Source organism: Drosophila erecta, unplaced genomic scaffold (assembly GCF_003286155.1).
Source record: "Drosophila erecta strain 14021-0224.00,06,07 unplaced genomic scaffold, DereRS2 tig00000126-arrow-pilon, whole genome shotgun sequence".
Lineage (NCBI taxonomy): Eukaryota > Metazoa > Arthropoda > Insecta > Diptera > Drosophilidae > Drosophila > Drosophila erecta.
Window position 1 is genome coordinate 6,936,202 of NW_020825209.1, and position 18,582 is coordinate 6,954,783.

The 18,582-nt window shown below is 47.2% G+C and overlaps 5 protein-coding genes across 6 annotated transcripts; 1 reads left to right on the forward strand and 4 right to left on the reverse strand.

The window, feature by feature from the left end:
• Positions 1–517: 517 nt before the first annotated feature.
• Positions 518–11,346, forward strand: LOC6550306 (protein vav). 2 transcript variants are annotated; one of them, XM_015155654.2, is made up of 11 exons: positions 518–1,297; positions 1,784–1,965; positions 2,568–2,642; positions 3,350–3,979; positions 8,035–8,143; positions 8,254–8,421; positions 8,487–9,316; positions 9,381–9,758; positions 9,824–9,976; positions 10,034–10,205; positions 10,268–11,346. In XM_015155654.2, exons 1-11 carry the CDS (start codon positions 1,046–1,048, stop codon positions 10,325–10,327), a joined length of 3,009 nt encoding a protein of 1,002 aa, XP_015011140.1. In that variant the 5' UTR covers positions 518–1,045; the 3' UTR covers positions 10,328–11,346. The 2 variants fall into 2 exon arrangements, with proteins under 2 accessions (XP_015011140.1, XP_001977760.1); XM_001977724.3 differs by lacking the exon at positions 3,350–3,979 and having other exon boundaries at positions 520–1,297.
• Positions 5,273–7,626, reverse strand: LOC6550307. The gene is made up of 4 exons (XM_001977725.3): positions 7,370–7,626; positions 7,175–7,268; positions 5,863–6,606; positions 5,273–5,784 (listed from the first exon to the last, which is right to left on the reverse strand). Exons 1-4 carry the CDS (start codon positions 7,407–7,409, stop codon positions 5,514–5,516), a joined length of 1,149 nt encoding a protein of 382 aa, XP_001977761.1. The 5' UTR covers positions 7,410–7,626; the 3' UTR covers positions 5,273–5,513.
• A 574-nt stretch (positions 11,347–11,920) lies between the features above and the next one.
• On the reverse strand, positions 11,921–13,668 carry LOC6550356. The gene has a single exon (XM_001977726.3). The coding sequence runs from the start codon at positions 13,643–13,645 to the stop codon at positions 12,620–12,622; it is 1,026 nt and encodes a 341-aa protein (XP_001977762.1). The 5' UTR covers positions 13,646–13,668; the 3' UTR covers positions 11,921–12,619.
• A 152-nt stretch (positions 13,669–13,820) lies between these two features.
• Positions 13,821–15,380, reverse strand: LOC6550357 (receptor-binding cancer antigen expressed on SiSo cells). Its single transcript, XM_015155278.2, has 3 exons — positions 14,944–15,380; positions 14,199–14,327; positions 13,821–14,138 (listed from the first exon to the last, which is right to left on the reverse strand). The coding sequence occupies exons 1-3, from the start codon at positions 15,289–15,291 to the stop codon at positions 13,956–13,958; spliced, it is 660 nt and encodes a 219-aa protein (XP_015010764.1). The 5' UTR covers positions 15,292–15,380; the 3' UTR covers positions 13,821–13,955.
• Positions 15,381–15,501: 121 nt separating this feature from the next.
• Positions 15,502–18,481, reverse strand: LOC26526302 (monocarboxylate transporter 7). The gene is made up of 5 exons (XM_015155961.2): positions 18,318–18,481; positions 16,976–17,983; positions 16,317–16,461; positions 16,140–16,260; positions 15,502–16,064 (listed from the first exon to the last, which is right to left on the reverse strand). The coding sequence occupies exons 1-5, from the start codon at positions 18,462–18,464 to the stop codon at positions 15,803–15,805; spliced, it is 1,683 nt and encodes a 560-aa protein (XP_015011447.1). The 5' UTR covers positions 18,465–18,481; the 3' UTR covers positions 15,502–15,802.
• Positions 18,482–18,582: the final 101 nt, after the last annotated feature.

Sequence of the window (18,582 nt, forward strand, 5' to 3'; positions counted from 1 at the left end):
CGGTCACGCGAAGTAGGAATTCTTACGCGGCTTGCAAATAAAAATATTTAATTTTACATAAAACATTGTAGCTTATAACGTTACAATTTTAAAGCGTGCTTACTTCATCTAGGCTTCAATGTGCTTAATAGTAATTTTTAATTTTTAATTTGGTGAATTTCATGCACATTAATGTATAATGTATAATGTACAATGTATAAACTTTGAAAGAATATATATTCAAAATATTTCCTGGGAAATTCGCAGTAGGCTGACCCATCAGATAGGAATTCTTTAAATCGTAGAACTACTTTATATGATCACAAAATCCAGAATATATAACACATGCTGCGAGGGAAAATGTACTTCCTATTCCCAGGAGGAACGAATTTTTGGTGACATTGTTTTCGAAGCAATATATTTCATGTAAACTTACTACATTTACTATTCTTTTAAAGAGTGCCGAATAGGTACACTTTATATAGCGTCACAAAACTTGGCCAGCATGGGCGGGAAAAAAGCTAAATTGGCAACAGTGCCAACTTGCGGTATTTAACCGGGCAGTCGGTATTTTCGGACGACGCGCAACCGGTCACACGGCCGCACAGACTGATATCGAAGTCGAGTCTGCTCTTCCTCTTCGATAAACTCAATATTTTGCAATAAAATAAATTAGTTTTAAAACCACAGTCGCGAGTACTTTCTGAGTAGCTCGGCAGCCGCAAGTAGTGTTTGCGCGTATCGGTGCACAGGGCGAGCCCTTCGCGAACGCGATAATCCCACTTACTCCCGAAAAGCCCCGAAATCATTGTTGTTGTTGTGCTTTTCATTCCGTTCCGTTTTGCTCTGTGTATCTGTGCATCTGTGCTCGGTTCACCAATCCAATCGCAACGGCCAACTGATGAGTCTCAATTGTTTCCATTAACGCAACGAGAGTAGCACCCACCCCTCCCCACCACCGCCACTTGCCAGTTGGGCCCGCGCCCCACCTCACACCTCCAGCCCCACCCGCGACCCCCTCCAAAGCCAAATCCAAATCCAGACCCAAATCCTCACCCACTGCGAGATGGCCAGCAGCAACAGCAACAGTTTTGGGGGCGTGGCCGGCGTGAATGGGGATCTGTGGCGCGAGTGCGTCGCCTGGCTGACCAGGTGCAAGGTCATCCCGCCCGACCACAAGGCCGCCCAGCCGGACGCCGAGATCCGCATCCTGGCGATGACGCTGCGCGACGGAGTGCTGCTCTGCAACCTGGTCATCCACCTGGACCCCAGCAGCATGGATCCGCGCGATTTCAATCGCAAGCCGCAAATGGCACAGGTGAGCAAAACACCAAAGAAGTGACTTTAGTGCAAATTGTGAATGGTAGCTCATTTTAGCACTTGTAAATACGGTGCACTGAGCGAAATGTTGGCAGTATTTCTATTTGCTATACTTACATATATGTATTCACATTTGCTAAAAGATTTGAAATCATTAACGATTGAATAATTCTTAAAATAATAAATAATTATAGTTTCTAACAACATTTTATAATAACAATACCAAAAATCCAATTTAATATAATTTATTTTAAAAGCCCTGAAACTATGTGGTTTTGAAAATAAATGCGTTTCCAGGGAAAATTACTGAATTAATTGAATGCATTTGATCAAAAATGTGTTTAAAATGTTTTTTTCTTGCCAAATAAATTTTAGAAGGTGAAGATTTAATATTGGCCAATATGATTTGAATTATTATTTTCAAATGTTATGTTTTTTGAGTGAATAAGACAAGAATAAATGTAATTAAATTAAATCATTGCAGTTCCTGTGCAGCAAGAACATCAAGTTGTTCCTGGACGTGTGCCACAACAACTTCGGGATCCGGGAAGGCGATCTCTTCGAGCCGACGATGCTGTACGACCTGACGAACTTCCACCGCGTCCTCATCACGCTCTCCAAGTTGTCGCAGTGCCGCAAGGTGCAGCAACTGCATCCGGATCTTATGTGAGTGCATCGATTCCCAGTTATCATGCCAACTAGCATTATGTGTTTCCCGTCGCTCGGGCTGGATGGGATTGATACCAGTCCGAGCAGCTGGTGGTTCAAAGGAAAACCCATTGTGCAAACATTCCAGGCAACTGAAATAATATTATTCGATGCTATAAGGCATAAGTTTTATGTTGCAGTTTGCATATGTCCAATGTCCGAGTCCATGTTCGTGTCCATTTTTCATTTAACAACATTCTAAGTGTTCGGCAATTAAAGAAATTAAGGGATATGTACATATTAAAGAATTTCAAAAATAATTGCATGGAATGCTTTTCAAAAATAACACATTGAATAAATCATTGAATCCAGTTTGCAAATATATACATATGTCCATGTTCACGTCAATGTGCTGGATTGGAATTTCTATAACGATGTATAACATTGTTTTTGCGCGTATGGATATAATTATTATATATTACAAGTGGTAAAAATAGCTTTTTGGACTAAACGATTTGCATTTGATTTTAGGCATTTATGTGCAATAGGTATATCAAATTGTAGAAATAGAGGAATGTGATCAACTGTAACCCTAACTAATTAATTGCAAACCATTTCAGTGGCTTCAATCTGCAGCTTTCGCCCACGGAGCGTTCCCATTCGGACGAGGCCATCTACAAGGACCTGCATTCCACGTGAGTTGCCAATTCTGGTCGAGATCCCTGTCCACCGTCCACTGTTCCCTTAGCCATGTTGCGTATTCCACCGCTTGATCCGCTGTCCATGAGCGGGCGATGTGTCTGCATTTCCTGCTCCACCATTGCAAACCCCTGCCCCTGCCCATGCCACCAAATCCAAGCCCATGCGACCCGAAACCGATCTCATTATGCGCTCACATGCTTCCCGGTCCCAAGTTTTTAAGCCCACGTCTGACTGCTTATCGAGCACATGAAAGAAATAGCATTTCCGAAATATTCTCTTGCTTCCCTCCTTGTGAAGTCCACCTAAATTCATAGAACGAACGAGAATTCCAACCGAAAGTCAAAAACTACTCCATAATGAGCACGAAACTTCAGATCGCATCACAACAAAGTTGTCTAAAACTGGGCGCTACTCTTAAAAGTGCTTTTAACCCAGCAGAATCGCATAAGCCGCTGAACTTTTGTAATCATAAATGCCCCTGATATGTTGCCCTCGATATCGGGTGGTCACCATCATGGGAGTTCTCTATGCAAGGCAAAGAAGTCCACCCAAGCTATCTCCGTGTCCAGCTTTATCTAACACCCTCTCTCTTTCTCCCTGTCTCCTATCTCTGTCTAACACACTAACTTTCTATCTGTATGTGTGTGCGTGCGTGTGTGTGTGTGTTGCCCGACGGTTGGCATATGGGGGATTCCTCCAGCGATCTGAACATGCGGAAGACAAGCAGCGTGGACGCCTCCGCGTCCGCCTCCTCGTCGGCGGAATACTACGACAGAACGTCGCAGAGCGGATCGCTGGACGAGAATAGCGACATCACGATCGAGAACGGCACCGAGGACATCGACGACTACATCGAGGACTCGCTCTCCAACATGTGCGACTCGACCATCGACAACGATGTGGAGGATGCGGGCGTGGAGACGCCCCTGCTGGCCGATTGCCAGGGCAGCCATGTGCGCGAGCTGTCGTTCGATCTCTCCCTGGATGTGGTTAGCTCCACCACGGATGGCGCCTCCAATGCGGTCACACCCACTCCGGAATCCTATGCCCGGCAATCAGAATCACCGTTGTCTGCCGCTGCGCCAAGCGTCCCATTGTCCGCTGCACCGGGGCCACCAATGGGCCGTCTGGTGTCCACATCCTCCTCGTCGTCGTCGCTTCTGGTCAGCGAGAGCCAGCGGCTGCAGCGGGCGGCCGCCGCCGTCTACAACTACCGCTCCTCGATGGCGTCCACCGAGCACGAGTATGCCTACATCTACAGCGAGGACGATGAGAAGGTCTACGAGGACCTCTGCTACGTCACCTTCCAGGCGAAGGCCAAACCCGAGGTGTGCTGTCCAACATATTAAATGTCTTTGTGTCCAGCGGGGTGGGATCCTAAACGAATCCCCAGCAGTTCCTAATCCCAACGAGACACGCTGTAGCAACGAAATTTCCATGCGAAGCATTTAAAACAAATGCCAAATGTTTTGCATAGAATTTTTCTGTTTCCACGCAGTTTCTTGTCTGGCTGGAGATGAATTTAAAATCCTAGGAGCGGAAAGTAATTGTTAAGCTGCTTACATTGGCTCATTATGAGTTCCCTTTCAAGTTTTGCACAATCAAAGCTACGATGTAATCTACTTTGCCTGTGGAAACAAATTATTAACAGAGATTACCTTCTGCTCCTTGGATTTGGTTCTAGAAATCAAACCACCCCCGTGTATCGTCATGTGTAACAGCCTCTTAGCCTCTTCTCCTCCAAAATCTTCTTCCTTCCGAGCCCAATCCTCGCTCTCCCTTCGAATGCTATGCCTGATCCCTTAGACTCCTCCATGTAGGCCTATCCAACCCACTATGCCCTGCACCGACCCCCACACACTGCTTGTCTTGTTTGCGCTTGAGCTTGAGCTTCACCCACCACTGTGCCCGCACTCTCACACCACGAACACTAACACAACGAACCACTAACCCAGTCGCGCACCACCACCAACGTAGCCCGCATCCCCAAGCTTAGAGATACTGTATCGCTGTGCGCGCTCTTCTGCGGATGGCATTCCCATTCCCATTCTGATTCTGGCTGGCGGTTCCTACAAGGCCGCCACCAGATCCAAAACGGGAATGCAACGGGGCAGCGATGTCGATGGCGATGGGTTATCGACCCCTACTTGACACCGATCGAAGGCAGCGCCAAACATAGCCACCGGATGTGGAAGTGCTTGCCGCCCAGCGCTGCCCCTCTCATTATTTACACACTTTTAACGTTCAACGCTGCGCGAAAGTAGTGCGGCACAGTCATCGGAGCGCGTGGATGAAGGTGGAGGGGAAACCACACCGATCCATAACCGAGAGCTTCTGGTTGTCAGCCGGGGATGCGGTGCGATAAGGTCGATAAGGCCACACGGAACACGAAACACGGCCGATTGAAAGCCAGATCCCATTAAGAACACGTACCACTATGGCAGTTGTTCTGGCTTTGCCATGATAGTGTTTATCGTATTATCCTGATTGTCTTTATATTCATTATGGGGCCTTGATTTTTGCTTACTTTATTACATCATTTTATGGAGCAGCCAGCTAATTGCGCGATAGTAATGACTAGAAAGTAGGGCTCCCCGTTGACCCCGTTGAGCTTGCAAGGTTCTTACATTGCCATACATATTGTATTTGGTTTGCTTTCTGGTTTGTATAATGCTTACATTCATTCATTTGATTAATGTATTCAGTTTTCGCTATCACTTAACGTGTCTATCTATGCAGCGCTGTTCGCGCCTTTTTCTTTAGCGAGAAATCACTGTGGATGGTTGTCCGCGTAGTGACGAAGCGCAGTGCTAGTCATTTGAGATGGGATTTAAGGGCCCAGAGGAGCACTCGGATGCGTCTGCTCAAACTCTGAGTTTCATGGCATCCGCCTCGACTCCCAACATCTGCTTCTGCTCCAGCTGGATCTCTTGATCCTCCTCCGCCTCCTCCAGTATCTCGCTATTCTCCTCGTCACTGCTGCTTGGCGCCGGCGAGCTGACCGCCACATCGCTGCCCAGGGCCAACAGTGGCTGCACATCCATGTCGGGCGCAAACTGCTTCAGCAGGTGTCCCACCACGGTGCACAGTCCCATCAGACGCTTCTCCATTCGCTGCTCGTAGCGACGGCGGTGCCTGCAACAGAGATTAGTCGATTAATCTCTAGCACAATGGATTCACCCAGGGAATGGTTTTATTCTGCAAATCACTCACCTGTAATACTTCTCCTTTTCGCTGAGCACCTTGCGGTGGTGTTTCCTTAACAATTTATCCGCCTGTTGGCTCTGCTTCTCGAGCTTCTCGCTCTTCACAACCGTTGTCGTGGGCAGTGTCGCCTCCTCGAAGTCATTGTACCTACTATTGGAGAGGGACACCTCGCCGCCAACCATCACCGGACCGCACTCCATCTCGTGGCAGTTGGTGTTGTTCAGCATGCATACGTCCTCGCCGTCGCCACCTGCCGCATCCTTGCGCGCCGTGGCCTCGGCGAGCAGCCTGTCCAACTCATCGTTGTTGCTGTGGACGTGATCCTTGGTGCTGCTGTTACTGACCCGGTGGCAGGGCGACGTTTTGGACTCGTCCATGTCATCGGTGTCGCCTTCGTTTGGCGGCGAGCGTTCGCCAAAGTTGTGGTCATTGAGTACGCCCAGCATGAGTGGAGAGAGCTGCGCCTCGTCGCAGGAGTAGACACTGGCGATGGCCAGGTTGTTGTTCGGCTGCTCCACATTCGGCTCCTTGAGCGCGTACGAATGCAGGTCGGCGGTCTTCTGGTTCATGTAGGCGTGGATGAGGCCGAAGAACTCCCACTCCTTGTTCAGCTCCTCGATGCTCTGCTTGTTGAGTGGGGCGCCCAGCGTGTTGGCCTTGTGTATGCGGTACCGCTGCACCATGGAGAACCATTGCTTGCGCAGCGCAATCTCGCTGAAATCGCCAATCTTGGCCATTTCCTTGAATTTTCTGTTCGTAATCAGAATTTGATTAGTTGTCATAGTATTTGAATCAGGAAAGGCATTAACTAAAGCTTTTCATTTGAAATATTTAAGTGTTAGTCTCATAAAATAGTGCTTATTTTGAAATCAATTTACGTGCCAAATGTAATATGTTTCCTTATTCAACCTAGTGAAACTAGTTCTGAATTAATTTGGTGGTATCTTCAAACTGGATACTTAATGCTAAATAAATTAAAGATTGAGTTTTTGGAGCTTCTAAGCTTCAGTTTTTATAGGCTAGGTGCTACATTTCATTTAATTCAAACAATTGTAGTTTGTTATAAGGAATCTCGTTTAGGTCTTGGACCAAATGCTTTTTCAAGTTAGTGATTGTTGTTACAAGGAAACCTACTTTATTATTAAGTTTTTAACCTAATATCTTGACGTTGTGGCACGTTTTTTTGGCACTTAATGGATACTAATAGAAGCAGTATTCAATTCGATAATCAAAACCCCATTGCGCGGGTTCTATCTGCCAAATTTCTGGAGTTGCCCGGCATCTCCTCGTGGATTTAATAACCAAGAAACCAACTCACTTCCATGGCTCCGCGTGCTTAGGTGAGTAGCGGGAGAAGAGCTCATCCGCCGCGATCCGCTGCACCACCAAGTCGCGTTTCTCCTCCGTGGACCCTGCAAATGTCCAGAATGCCCAGCGAAATTCGCGGAAAAGTACAAAACTTTAGAAGTTGTTTCATTTGAAGCAGCGAGCACGTGTTGTTGTTGTTGCTTACACTTCTTGGATCCGCTCTTGGCGTACGTGTGGTGGTCCATTATGCGAGAGCTGGAGGAGCAGGTGGCCAGAAGGCGCGAGCAGGCCAAGTCGAAGATTTCGGAGGGGGAAGTTAGCAAATGAAATCCCGAAAATACACAGCCACTATTTTCTTTTCTTCTTTTTATATGTTCTGCCACAGATGTTCTGGACAGCGATGCAGCCCTGGCTGCACTGCACTGGCAAGCCAGGGCTTCTGTAGGGGGTGGCCTGTTAGGCGCAACAGCGCCATGTTAGATAACAGTGGGTGAATCGATTACAGCGCTGACTGCCTATCGATATATCGAGTTTAAATTTAGCGCGGAAACCTTAGACTGGCAATAAAGTGTTTTCAATTCCTTCATTTATACTCTATAATTAACTATGTTTTGCACGCGTTATTTCAACATAAAATAGATCAAATATATTTTTATGTTTGTAAAGAGTATATATGATAGAAACTAAGCGATCGAAATAAATAGTAAAGATGGCAAAAAGTAAGCAGTTCGAACGAACTATTTAACAACTTTTTAATATCGTTTGCTACTCATTTATGGTTTTGACCAGGAACCATCTCTTCCCGAAAGTCTATTATGATTTTTCATTATTTATTTTATGATTTCTGGCCTTTATTTCGTTTTCGTTTAGTACCACCGACAATATTGCATGCAATGGAACTGGTTACGACCACACCAACACTAAAGAGGAGGAGGTGTATCAAGACCTGTGCGCCCTGCACAGGACGAGTAGAAGCCAGGTAGAATTGCGATCCGCCTGTCCGTGCATGAGACACTTCGGTGGCCCCGTGACTCTGGCCGGAATCTTGACCGCACTAATTCCCGACTCTCTTTCGTCTTTCCCCTCTAGACCGCCTCGTCGACGAGCTTCGAGCAGCGCGACTACGTCATCCGGGAGCTGATCGACACGGAGTCCAACTACCTGGACGTTCTGACTGCACTGAAGACCAAGTTCATGGGTCCGCTGGAGCGGCATCTCAACCAGGAAGAGCTGCGTATCATATTCCCGCGCATCAGAGTGAGTAACTGCTGCCTGATTTTCGCGTCTAACTTTAAAGTGTATTAATTGCATTATCGCTTCAGGACCTGGCCGACATACACACTAGGTTCCTGGACAAGCTGAGGGAATCGCTGACGCCCAATGCCAAACTGAAGATGGCCCAGGTGTTTCTCGACTTCCGCGAAAACTTCCTCATCTACGGCGAATACTGCTCTAACCTGCTGACCGCCATCGACTATTTGGCGGATGTGTGCAAGAAGAACCAGATCATCGACCAGCTGGTGCAGAAGTGCGAGCGGGACTACAATGTGGGCAAGCTGCAGCTGCGGGACATCCTTTCTGTCCCGATGCAGCGCATTCTCAAGTACCATCTGCTGCTGGACAAGCTTGTAAAGGAGACATCGCCGCTGCACGACGATTACCGCTCACTGGAGCGGGCCAAGGAGGCAATGATTGACGTGTCGCAATATATCAACGAGGTGAAACGCGACTCCGACCACCTGGTCATCATACAGAAGGTGAAGGACAGCATCTTCGATCTCCATCTGCTGCAGAATGGTAACGGCAGCGATCTGCTGCAATACGGCCGCCTGCTTCTCGACGGCGAGCTGCACATCAAGGCGCACGAGGACCAGAAGACCAAGTTGCGGTACGCCTTCGTCTTCGACAAGATCCTCATCATGGTAAAGGCGCTGCACATCAAGACGGGCGACATGCAGTACACCTACCGCGACTCCCACAACCTGGCCGACTATCGCGTGGAGCAGAGCCATTCGCGACGCACTCTTGGCCGGGACACGCGTTTCAAGAACCAGCTCCTTCTGGCCCGCAAGTCGGGCAAGACAGCCTTCACTTTGTACCTAAAATCGGAGCACGAGCGGGACAAGTGGCGCAAGGCGCTCACCGAGGCCATGTAAGTGTGATTGTGAAGCGCGGTCAAATTTCAATATTCAACCGATTCTAAATACGATGTTTAGGGAAAGCCTGGAACCGCCTGGTTGCCAAAGTACAGACCACAAAATGGAGATCTACACGTTTGACGCCCCGACCACGTGCCGCCACTGCTCCAAGTTCCTCAAGGGCCGCATCCACCAGGGCTATCGGTGCAAGGTGTGCCAGATCAGCGTGCACAAGGGCTGCATCTCGTCGACGGGTCGCTGCAAACAAAATCCAGTTAGTGTGCCGCCACCCGTCTGCGATCGTCAGTTGTCCGAGTTCAATTGGTTCGCGGGCAACATGGATCGGGAGACGGCGGCCCACCGGCTGGAGAACCGGCGCATAGGCACTTACCTACTTCGAGTTCGTCCCCAGGGCCCATCAACTGCGCACGAGACGATGTATGCGCTTAGCTTAAAGTGAGTAGTCAACTCTATTTGGCCAGAATTGCATCATCGTTGAATCATCGTTTTCGTTCCATTAGAACCGATGATCATGTGATCAAGCACATGAAAATCAATCAGGAGAACTCCGGCGACTCCATGCTCTACTGTTTGTCCTCGCGGAGGCATTTCAAGACCATTGTCGAGCTGGTCTCCTATTACGAACGCAACGATCTGGGCGAGAACTTTGCGGGGTAAGCAAACAGCGCATTAGAAAGAGCTACTCGTCTGACCGCGGCACTCTTTTCCAGGCTCAATCAGTCACTGCAGTGGCCCTACAAGGAGGTCATCGCCACCGCTCTCTATGACTACGAACCAAAAGCCGGCAGCAATCAGCTGCAGCTGCGCACTGACTGCCAGGTGCTGGTCATTGGCAAGGATGGGGACAGCAAGGGCTGGTGGCGTGGCAAAATCGGCGACACGGTTAGCTGAGCACACGATGCAATCCAAATCAGATTGGTTGTTACTAAAGATTTCCCTTGCAGGTGGGCTACTTTCCCAAGGAGTATGTGCAGGAGCAGAAACTGGCCAGCGAAGAGCTTTGATATTACAATTACGAGGTCTACTTTGCACCCAAGGCCATCACGCCCACAGCGGCAGCCATTGCTGAATTGCCAGGAGCTGGAACTGGAGCTGGAACTGTAGCTGAAACTGGAACTGGAGAAGCTGTCACTGCAATTGGAGCCATTCAAGGAGCCGCCATCGAGGTGGCCGTGGCCAGCGTCGCCAGCCAGAGCAACAACAACTGCAGCTAAAATGTACCCTAGTTAAATGTATACCTTAAAATGCAACTTGTTTTTATTCGTGATTAAGTCTTTTTGTTTGCCTTTCCTTTTCTTTTTTTTTTTAAATTTTTGCGTCGTCTGCTGGAAACATTGTGCCAATTACCGAAAAATTACAAAACCCACATTAAGCAGCAATGTTTGTTTGAAAATGTTTACCTTTAAAGTTTCAATTGCTTTAAATTATATATTGCTAATATATATCTGTATGTACATGCTTACATTTCTAAGAAACTTTAGACACTTAAGTTTTACTTGTGCGTGTGCCTGTGTTCTCTTTGCCAACATATTTGTTTCATTTTTTTGTTCTTAACATGTAACATGTAATCGTCCCACGTTAAGTGAGGGTTGTGCGAATGGAAGGGAATGCGTATTTCCATACAAACAAAGCTTTAAAAAGTATATTCATATTATTGTACTTGTACTGGTAGATATTTAAACCTAGTTGAAACGCAAATGTTAACATAACGAAAGCAACGCAGCCACAAAATGTTCGAACAGAGAATAAGAATACTACAATGAAGTAACGACGATAAGGAAGTAAAAGCTTTAGAAATAACGATAGCCGTCATATTTACACGATGATCAACATTTAGGCCAGCCAATTTATAGATATCTATACCTATAACTAACTATAATGTACCTATTTATATAGCCAACGAATCACTTTGCAAACTAATTAATGTTCACGGCGGCGTTTTGAAGAGTCAAAAATGTGTAGTTAGCAAACGCAACGATGTTCTTGAAGCGAAAATACAAAAGTTTATTCCGCAAATATCAGACATGCTCCCATCTCCACTCTAAATCAAACTTTGGATTCTAGTATTATTAATTTGCTTAATGCCAAGCTCCTTCACACTAAGTGGGGCATTTCAAGATGCAGCACCAACCAAATTGGGTTTTAAATGTGAAGTTACACTAAATTCTCGATAAGCAGAAAGGAACTGCATTTAATTGGTGTCATCAAATTTGTGTTATCATTGAAGTTAATCAAAAATTGAAGCCCAGCTTTTAAGGGCAAGTTGAGATCGATGGCGATTGCTAAGTAAATTATTTCCAACTGTCGCACAAAAATAAGAATATGCAATGTAATTTTTTATACGCACAAAGCACCGGAGCAACAATAGAATTAAAATGCATAATTGCTAGGCTAGAAAGTCGGTTTCACACTCTTTTTCATGTGCTATAAAGTCAAGTGTGTTTGAGTATGGTTTCATTTTGAAGGCATTGTGACTTCAACCGCATGTCGAATCGAAAAGTTAACACTAGCAATTCCAAAGCCAAATCCGCATTTATCGCCCACTGCTATACCCATCTCTTTTGCCGCTCTCCTGCTGTCCCTTTCCCTTTGGCAGCTTCAAAATTACTATTAAGTAAATGTTGTTCGTTTCAATTGCAAATTGTCGCATCCAGTTTAATGCCAATGTAAAGATGTTTGTGGTTTTACAAATAAATTAAATGGTTAGAAACACGATTGTAGGCGACATTTGTGAATGTTTTCTTGTTCAGTTGAAACCTCTTATGTCGTAACAAAGAATCGTGGTTTTATCTTGCAAATATCTTCGACATTCTTATGCCTCACATTTATTTATTTTGGTCATCGAAAGTCTACCTATGCCTTTCTGAGGAAGAATGATCTTCATTTAACACTTACACTGCATATCAAATTTTGTAATGTTTGTATCATAGGGAATATTAAATCATGATCTCCGCTTACAACAAATTCAAAAGAAAGCAAATATTTCAAATGATGTACTTATACTAATAGTAGAATTGTATAAAAATCCACAAGAGCGCATCATATTACGCAACTTTCCCTATTGATATCATATACATTGTATTCTGATTTTCGAAAAGTTCTGAGATTAAACCTTCTAGGCTCCGCTTCAAACAATTTTTGGTTCTTTTTATAGGCTTGCTAATCTTTTCTAGCTGATTAGCCCACAAGTATGCAATGTCTTCTTATAGAACGGTTTATTGTAACAAAAAAATGTGTGGCAATTAATCTAAGCTAATGAGTGGGGAATACATTGAGTCATACGAAACAAAACATGATTATTGCACTTTAGCTGGTCCGCGCCGACGCGTAATCTTCACCAGCCGACGGCGACGCTGGCGGGGCACAGACAGATCCGTTGTCCTGCCTGGCGGCTGCTCCCCCTGCTGATCCGTGCCCTGGGCATAGCTGTAGCTAATGGTGCGCTTGTAGATGCGCTGCTCCTGCTCCGACTGCTGGGACTCCTGGGAACGCGGCTTCCGTTTGTGGTCGGAGGTGGACGGACGAGTGGAGGAGGCCTTCTGCTTTCGGGTCTTCGCCTTTCGGCCCTGCACATCGTAGCAGCGTTCGATCTTCTGGCCCTTACTGTCCTTGCACTCGTAGCAGACGCTGTTCTTCTGCTGACGACGCACGCATAGGCTGCTGGGCGCCACCGGCTCAGCCTGCTCCTGGTCAGCCTTCTGTGGTGAATCGTCGCGGTAACGCTTGTACTGGGTACCGCTGCCATAGCCGTACTGCTGCGGTTGATCGTCGTGCGAGTAGCTGCAGGTTTCGGACACCTCGTTGTTCTTCAACTGGCGACAGATCTCACACAGCTGGCCATCCTTCCGCTTGACCTGCCGACATCGCTGATCCCTGACATTGGTGGCCTCCGCCTGGGTCTCCTCCTCCTCCAGGCCATCGCCGTCGTCGTGGTCATCGTCGTCGGCAGCTCGATCAAAGTACTCCTTGACGAACTGTTCGTAGTTGCGCTCGTAGTCCTCGCCGGAGTATCCCTCGTGGCTGGTCTCCGCACTAAGGCTGTCCACATCGTCATCGGCCGCCGCCTCTGCATCCGCCTCGACATCCACATCCACGTCCACATTCTCATCCGCCTTGGCCTGTGCCCGGTTGGCTGCCAGGACGGGCTGCATCAACTGCGGCAGTTTAACCACCTTCGATTGGTCCACATCCGTGACGGTGAGAGCGTCCAATCGCTGGAGCAGCTTTCCTGGAGCAAAGGCCTCCCAATAGTTGACGCTTCGGTCATAGCTGTCCGCCAGGGAGACGGCCAAGCCGAGTAGCAGCAGCTCCGGCAGCAGCATCGCACAGAAAGCTGCGACTTCCGTCGCCTGCTGTTGCTTTTATGGACTCCATACTTGGCCTGACTTGACTCCACTCCACTCCACTTCACTTCAGATGGAAGCGGGTCCAATGGAGCGCGTCCAAACCGCAGAGCCATCAGGAAGTGTGGCCCAACTGATCCGCGAGGAGGGAAGTGCGAGTGAAAGGCAAGATTTATTTCGTGTGGCCAATCAACTAAATCGAACAAAAGAAAGATGAAACGGAATGCAAGTGGTCGGTTGTGGAATGGTCAGAGTGGGTGAGGTTGGTTAGGGGCTGGTGCAGCGACAACTACGCCGCTCGGTGTCCGTCGCTTAGCCGCTGAGCGCCCACAGTGGGCGGGGCTGGGCGGATGGGCGGCTGCCGCTGGTGGCGCAGCTCGCGACGCTTCTCCCGCAGGATCTGCTTGGTCTGGGAGGTGTCCAGCTCCTCCCAGCCGCCGGCATTATCATCCACCCAGTCCTCGAGATCGGCCTGGCAGGAAAGAGACATTTGTTTGATTCATTCATCCCATTTTGGCTACAACCGGCTCACATTTATGCTAATGGGCACCAGATCCTGGGCCTGCAGTCTTGAAAAGTCACTTTGTTGGCTGGTCGCCGCACTAGCTGATGGATCCTCCAGGTAGAACTTCATCTGCGGCTTGATGGTAGGCGTCAGCTCCTAAAAGATGAGTCAATTTTAATAAATCGTTCAGGACATGAATCATAGAAATCTTAATCTTACTACATTTTCCATATGTTATATAGTATACATACAAGTATGCACGCTATGTTTATAACATAGATTATCGTATTTTTTTTTTGTTATTTACAGGTTGTTCTAACATACTAGATATTTTTGCTACATGGTTTTACTTTCAACACTTGTTACTCAGAAATATGGAGTTTTTGTTCATAAAACAGATAACTCCATACGAACAGCTGTTTATTAACAAATATTATTCAAGGTTGTAAATATTTACTTTCTAGTTTACTATGTAAGCTAGTCTTAATTTTTTCTTTTTCAAATTTTGAATCAAATAGTTGGGTATATTCTTTTAGATTTTTATAGCTGCCGTTTTCATTGCGGGTTAATCTTTATGGCGCGGGGCAAATGAGTGCAGATGATAGTGTAAAAGGGTAATCACACAGAAGTCACCTAGATACGCGCACAGGTGGAGGTGTCCCCATTTAGTCCCAAAATATCCCACCAATCCGCGCGGAATACCTCTATAACTTGGTGGCTATTGGCCGGGTAAGCGGCGCAATCCGCGCCCATTACGTATGTGCCAACTCACACTGAAGAAGTCCGGTTCGGGTTCCTCCTTGGGCGGCGTGGGCGGCTGGGCCATTCGCTGGCGGTACTGCTCGATGTGCTCCTCCACGGTGCGCGGACTGTCGTCCCAGGAGTTCCAGTCCCGCTCGCGCGCCCCCATCGACCTGCCACCGCTGGGCTGTCCGGCGGAGGAGGCGGTGGAGGCGGAGAAGTCACCCCGCTCCACAATCACGTTCACCGCCTGCAGTTGGTCACCGGATCCGGAGGCGGAGCCGCTGTGGCTCAGCTTGCGGCGCCTGGAGAAGCAGCACAAGGCACGCCGGCACAGCGTAATGATGCCCAGCACCAGCATCTTGATTTGCTGCAGCATTCTCACCGGGTTAACTATCCTATTCTATATTATTTACTAAACTTCAGTGTCTTGGCCCCTTTAGTGTGACCGCCACGTGGGCAGCGGCATATACCAAATGGTTTTACCAAGCTACGGATTTCTTCACTTGTAAATACCAAAAACTGTGAAAATACCGTTTAGCATTAAATAGCTTAACAGAAATATTTGATTTTTGTTTTTTTCAATGTGTTTTTAGTTTTTACTTCAGTTTACTTTATTATTTTCAAAAAACGTCGCCATCATGTGTTTTACTTATATGTTGTATTATACATTTTTCATTTAAACGAAAACATCCCGAATGGCGCTTTCAACTGACATTTTACTACATTATACCAACATTTTGTTTCTAGTTTTATTTCTTTAATACTTCAGATAATTGTACCTCAATTATCTCTAACCGTTAACGATGTGTTTTGAGTTTAAAAAGAGGAAATCCCTTCAATAATGCATTGCACCACGTCCTTGGTTCTCCAAAAGAAGGGAAATCTTTTTAATGGACCACTGCACTACGTCCTTGGTTATCCACATCCTCGTGATCAACGTTGTCGCGTGCGATTTTGTTGCGCCTCCGGAACTTGACGATCAGCACTTCGACGAGCCATGGAGCGGCGCACAGGATCATGAAGCCATTCAGGATGTGGAAGACTAGGATGTAGTCCTTGGTCTTGTCCCGAATATACCCAACAACGGGCCCGATGAGGAATATGGCATTGCCCTGGATGAACATGAACAAGCCATAGCCACTGGCGAACCTGAGCGAAAACAAAGTGTAAGTAATGTTATTTAGCGACTAATATACATAATAGCAATAATTAAGCAGAACCTACCTCTCCTTGGGCAAGTAGTCGGCAAAGACCAGAGGCAATGGAACGTGGAGCCAGGTGCGTAGAAATCCAATTACCGCCGTGATGCAGGCCATGCCCATAAAGTCACTGATTCCGTTGAAAACTGTTGGGAAATGAGGGAAATTAGTGGGAGATCTTAGAGCCCAAGGGTTTGCCTACCGAATCTCGCAAAGACCGTCAGGACGGCTCCGGCCAAATAAATGTATCTCGAAGGAACTTGGATGCACACGGCGGTGATGGCCAGGAAAATACGAGACGACAAGTCTGCGGCCGCTCCAATGGCGATAATGGTGGCCGTGTCAGGCTGAAAAATGTAGGTTATTTTGTAAGGGTGTAGAAAAAACTGTAAGTTTATGAAGTTCTAAACTGAAAATCTGCTCACAAGCAGATTACTGCTTAACAAGCAGTGCTATGGATGCTTGGCAAGCAGTCGAGTGTGCTTTTATGATTGCTTCAAGGTGACCTTAGAAATGTGATCATTACCACGTGATTTAGATGACTGTACATATCCTAATTGTTCTTGTACAAACAAAAATTTGGCTTTTTTTAACGCAGGTGCTTTTCTTAATTTAGATTACTGTTTAGATTTAGATTACTGCAAACAAATGTTTGCTTAAAGTTTTCAAGCTCTGAGAAAACTTTGACACGATTTTCAAAATTTATGTGAATTATATCCATACATATATTCTATCTTATTTATATAACTTATTTCAATCAACCCATATTTACAAACATTTCCTTTCTGCTTACATTTAATTGAATACATTTAATTTTACTTCCCCAGTTCTTAACTATGGATATTGTGGTTAATGACTCACCCTGCTATATCCCAGCTCAAAGAGGTAGACCGGCTGCAGGGTGAAGAAGGTGATGTCCGAGTAGAGGGCGAAGGTGAGGCCCAGCACGATGTTGACGAAGATGGGCCTCTTCAGCAGCGTGAGATCGAGGAAGTTGGCTATGGTTCGCCCCCAGCCATTCTTGGGAGCGTCGCCTGGAGCTAGTGCACCATCGGCAATCGTGCTCGTACGCCGTGAGGCCTGCAGGCTGCGCATCATCTGGGGCGAGGCATCACTGACCACCACGGGTCCGGACCAATTGCCCAGACTGGTGATGCTCGAGGCGCGACTGGAGCGAACCTTCAGCATGTGCTCCTCGGCGTGGGAGAGCTTGCGCGCTCCTGGATCATCGGTATGAAAGGTGGGCTCCTCCCTGGGAACCTTTAGCGGTGTTTCCGGCTGCACTCTAATCACCACAGTTGGACTCAGCTCCTTGAGTTCCTCCTGCTCCTCGGGCTTGATGGGCACGCGACGCATGTGCCACTCCACTGGGTGCATGACCAGCATCCCGAACACCGCATGGGCATTCAGTCCCGTGAGAATGAGCAGGCAGCCCCGAAAACCGTACCAAGTCATCAACTTCTGTATGACAATCGGATACAACATGGATCCCAAGCCGATCAAAGTCTGGGCAAAGCTCATCCACATCACCCGGTTCTTGACGAAATAATGGTTGAATGTCGTGTAGCAGGTGGGCACCATTAGCCCAAAGCCGAATCCCTGCACCACGCTAAAGGCCATGATCAGGTGCAGCGTGGAGGTGGCGAACACCTGCATCCCAGTGCCCAGGAAGTACAAGATGCCCCCAGTGACGCCCACCTGCCGCATCCCAAAGCGCTGGAACAGGGAGCCGGAGAACAGGCCGGCGAAGCTCATCGCCGAGAAGAAGGCACTCGTGATGACGGCCATGGCACTCGTCTCCGCTCCGATGCTCTTCAGGAACTCGCCGAAAATCAGGCCAAAAGATGGCAAAGCCGCGAGGGCACTTGTCTGTAAGTAATCCGGTGAGTTTATGCTATTTGGAATTTTTATTTCTGCCACTAAATCACTAGAGATTTTGCGTCTGCAAAAATCTTGCGTCAAATGTTTACCAAAGCAAACCAAAAAAAAAAAAAAAAAAAAGTGGCTTTGACCATTATTTAATCTAGTTTCTCTCAATTGCAAAAGACAACGTGGCACTAGTCTTTCGAAATTATGCAATGTTATCAATTTTGAAAGGTTCGCTGTTTTTTTTTTTTGCCAAAATGCACCGTGCACCTAAAATGCACCTTAATACAACTGACTTCACTTTCGCTCCGATTCAGTTCCCTTCGGTAGCACTTACAAAGGGCAGGGCCATGCCAATGCAGACGAGGATTCCCCAGCCGCCATCGGGGGCCTCTAGTGTGTAGGCTTTCGACTTCTTCATCTGGAATGCTGGGCGCGACTGGAGTCGGTGCTCGCTCGTCACCCAGACGTCTGAGGCATCCATCCGCGTGCATATATCAATCCCATCGTATAAGTCGGCGGTAACAGTAGCAGCCTCCTCGTTTACCCGCTTATCGCACCTCGGTTCTTTATGGCCAAGCTAAGCTTCTTATGACGAAGGT

Bases quoted from the DNA above. Each gene is read 5' to 3' on its own strand.
- LOC6550306 (XM_015155654.2), top strand. From the start codon at position 1,046: ATGGCCAGCAGCAACAGCAACAGTTTTGGGGGCGTGGCCGGCGTGAAT. The intron at 1,966-2,567 runs GTGAGTGCATCG...AAACCATTTCAG, and splicing joins CAACTGCATCCGGATCTTAT to TGGCTTCAATCTGCAGCTTT. The intron at 9,977-10,033 runs GTAAGCAAACAG...ACTCTTTTCCAG, and splicing joins CTGGGCGAGAACTTTGCGGG to GCTCAATCAGTCACTGCAGT.
- LOC6550307 (XM_001977725.3), bottom strand. From the start codon at position 7,409: ATGGACCACCACACGTACGCCAAGAGCGGATCCAAGAAGT. The intron at 7,269-7,369 runs GTAAGCAACAAC...GGACATTTGCAG, and splicing joins CAAGAGCGGATCCAAGAAGT to GGTCCACGGAGGAGAAACGC. The intron at 5,785-5,862 runs GTGAGTGATTTG...TCTCTGTTGCAG, and splicing joins GAAAAGGAGAAGTATTACAG to GCACCGCCGTCGCTACGAGC.
- LOC6550356 (XM_001977726.3), bottom strand. From the start codon at position 13,645: ATGCTGCTGCCGGAGCTGCTGCTACTCGGCTTGGCCGTCTCCCTGGCG.
- LOC6550357 (XM_015155278.2), bottom strand. From the start codon at position 15,291: ATGCTGCAGCAAATCAAGATGCTGGTGCTGGGCATCATTACGCTGTGC. The intron at 14,328-14,943 runs GTGAGTTGGCAC...CTCATCTTTTAG, and splicing joins CCGAACCGGACTTCTTCAGT to GAGCTGACGCCTACCATCAA. The intron at 14,139-14,198 runs GTGAGCCGGTTG...CTTTCCTGCCAG, and splicing joins TGGTGCCCATTAGCATAAAT to GCCGATCTCGAGGACTGGGT.
- LOC26526302 (XM_015155961.2), bottom strand. From the start codon at position 18,464: ATGGATGCCTCAGACGTCTGGGTGACGAGCGAGCACCGACTCCAGTCG. The intron at 16,462-16,975 runs GTGAGTCATTAA...TACATTTTTCAG, and splicing joins TTGAGCTGGGATATAGCAGG to CCTGACACGGCCACCATTAT. The intron at 16,261-16,316 runs GTAGGCAAACCC...ATTTCCCAACAG, and splicing joins GACGGTCTTTGCGAGATTCG to TTTTCAACGGAATCAGTGAC.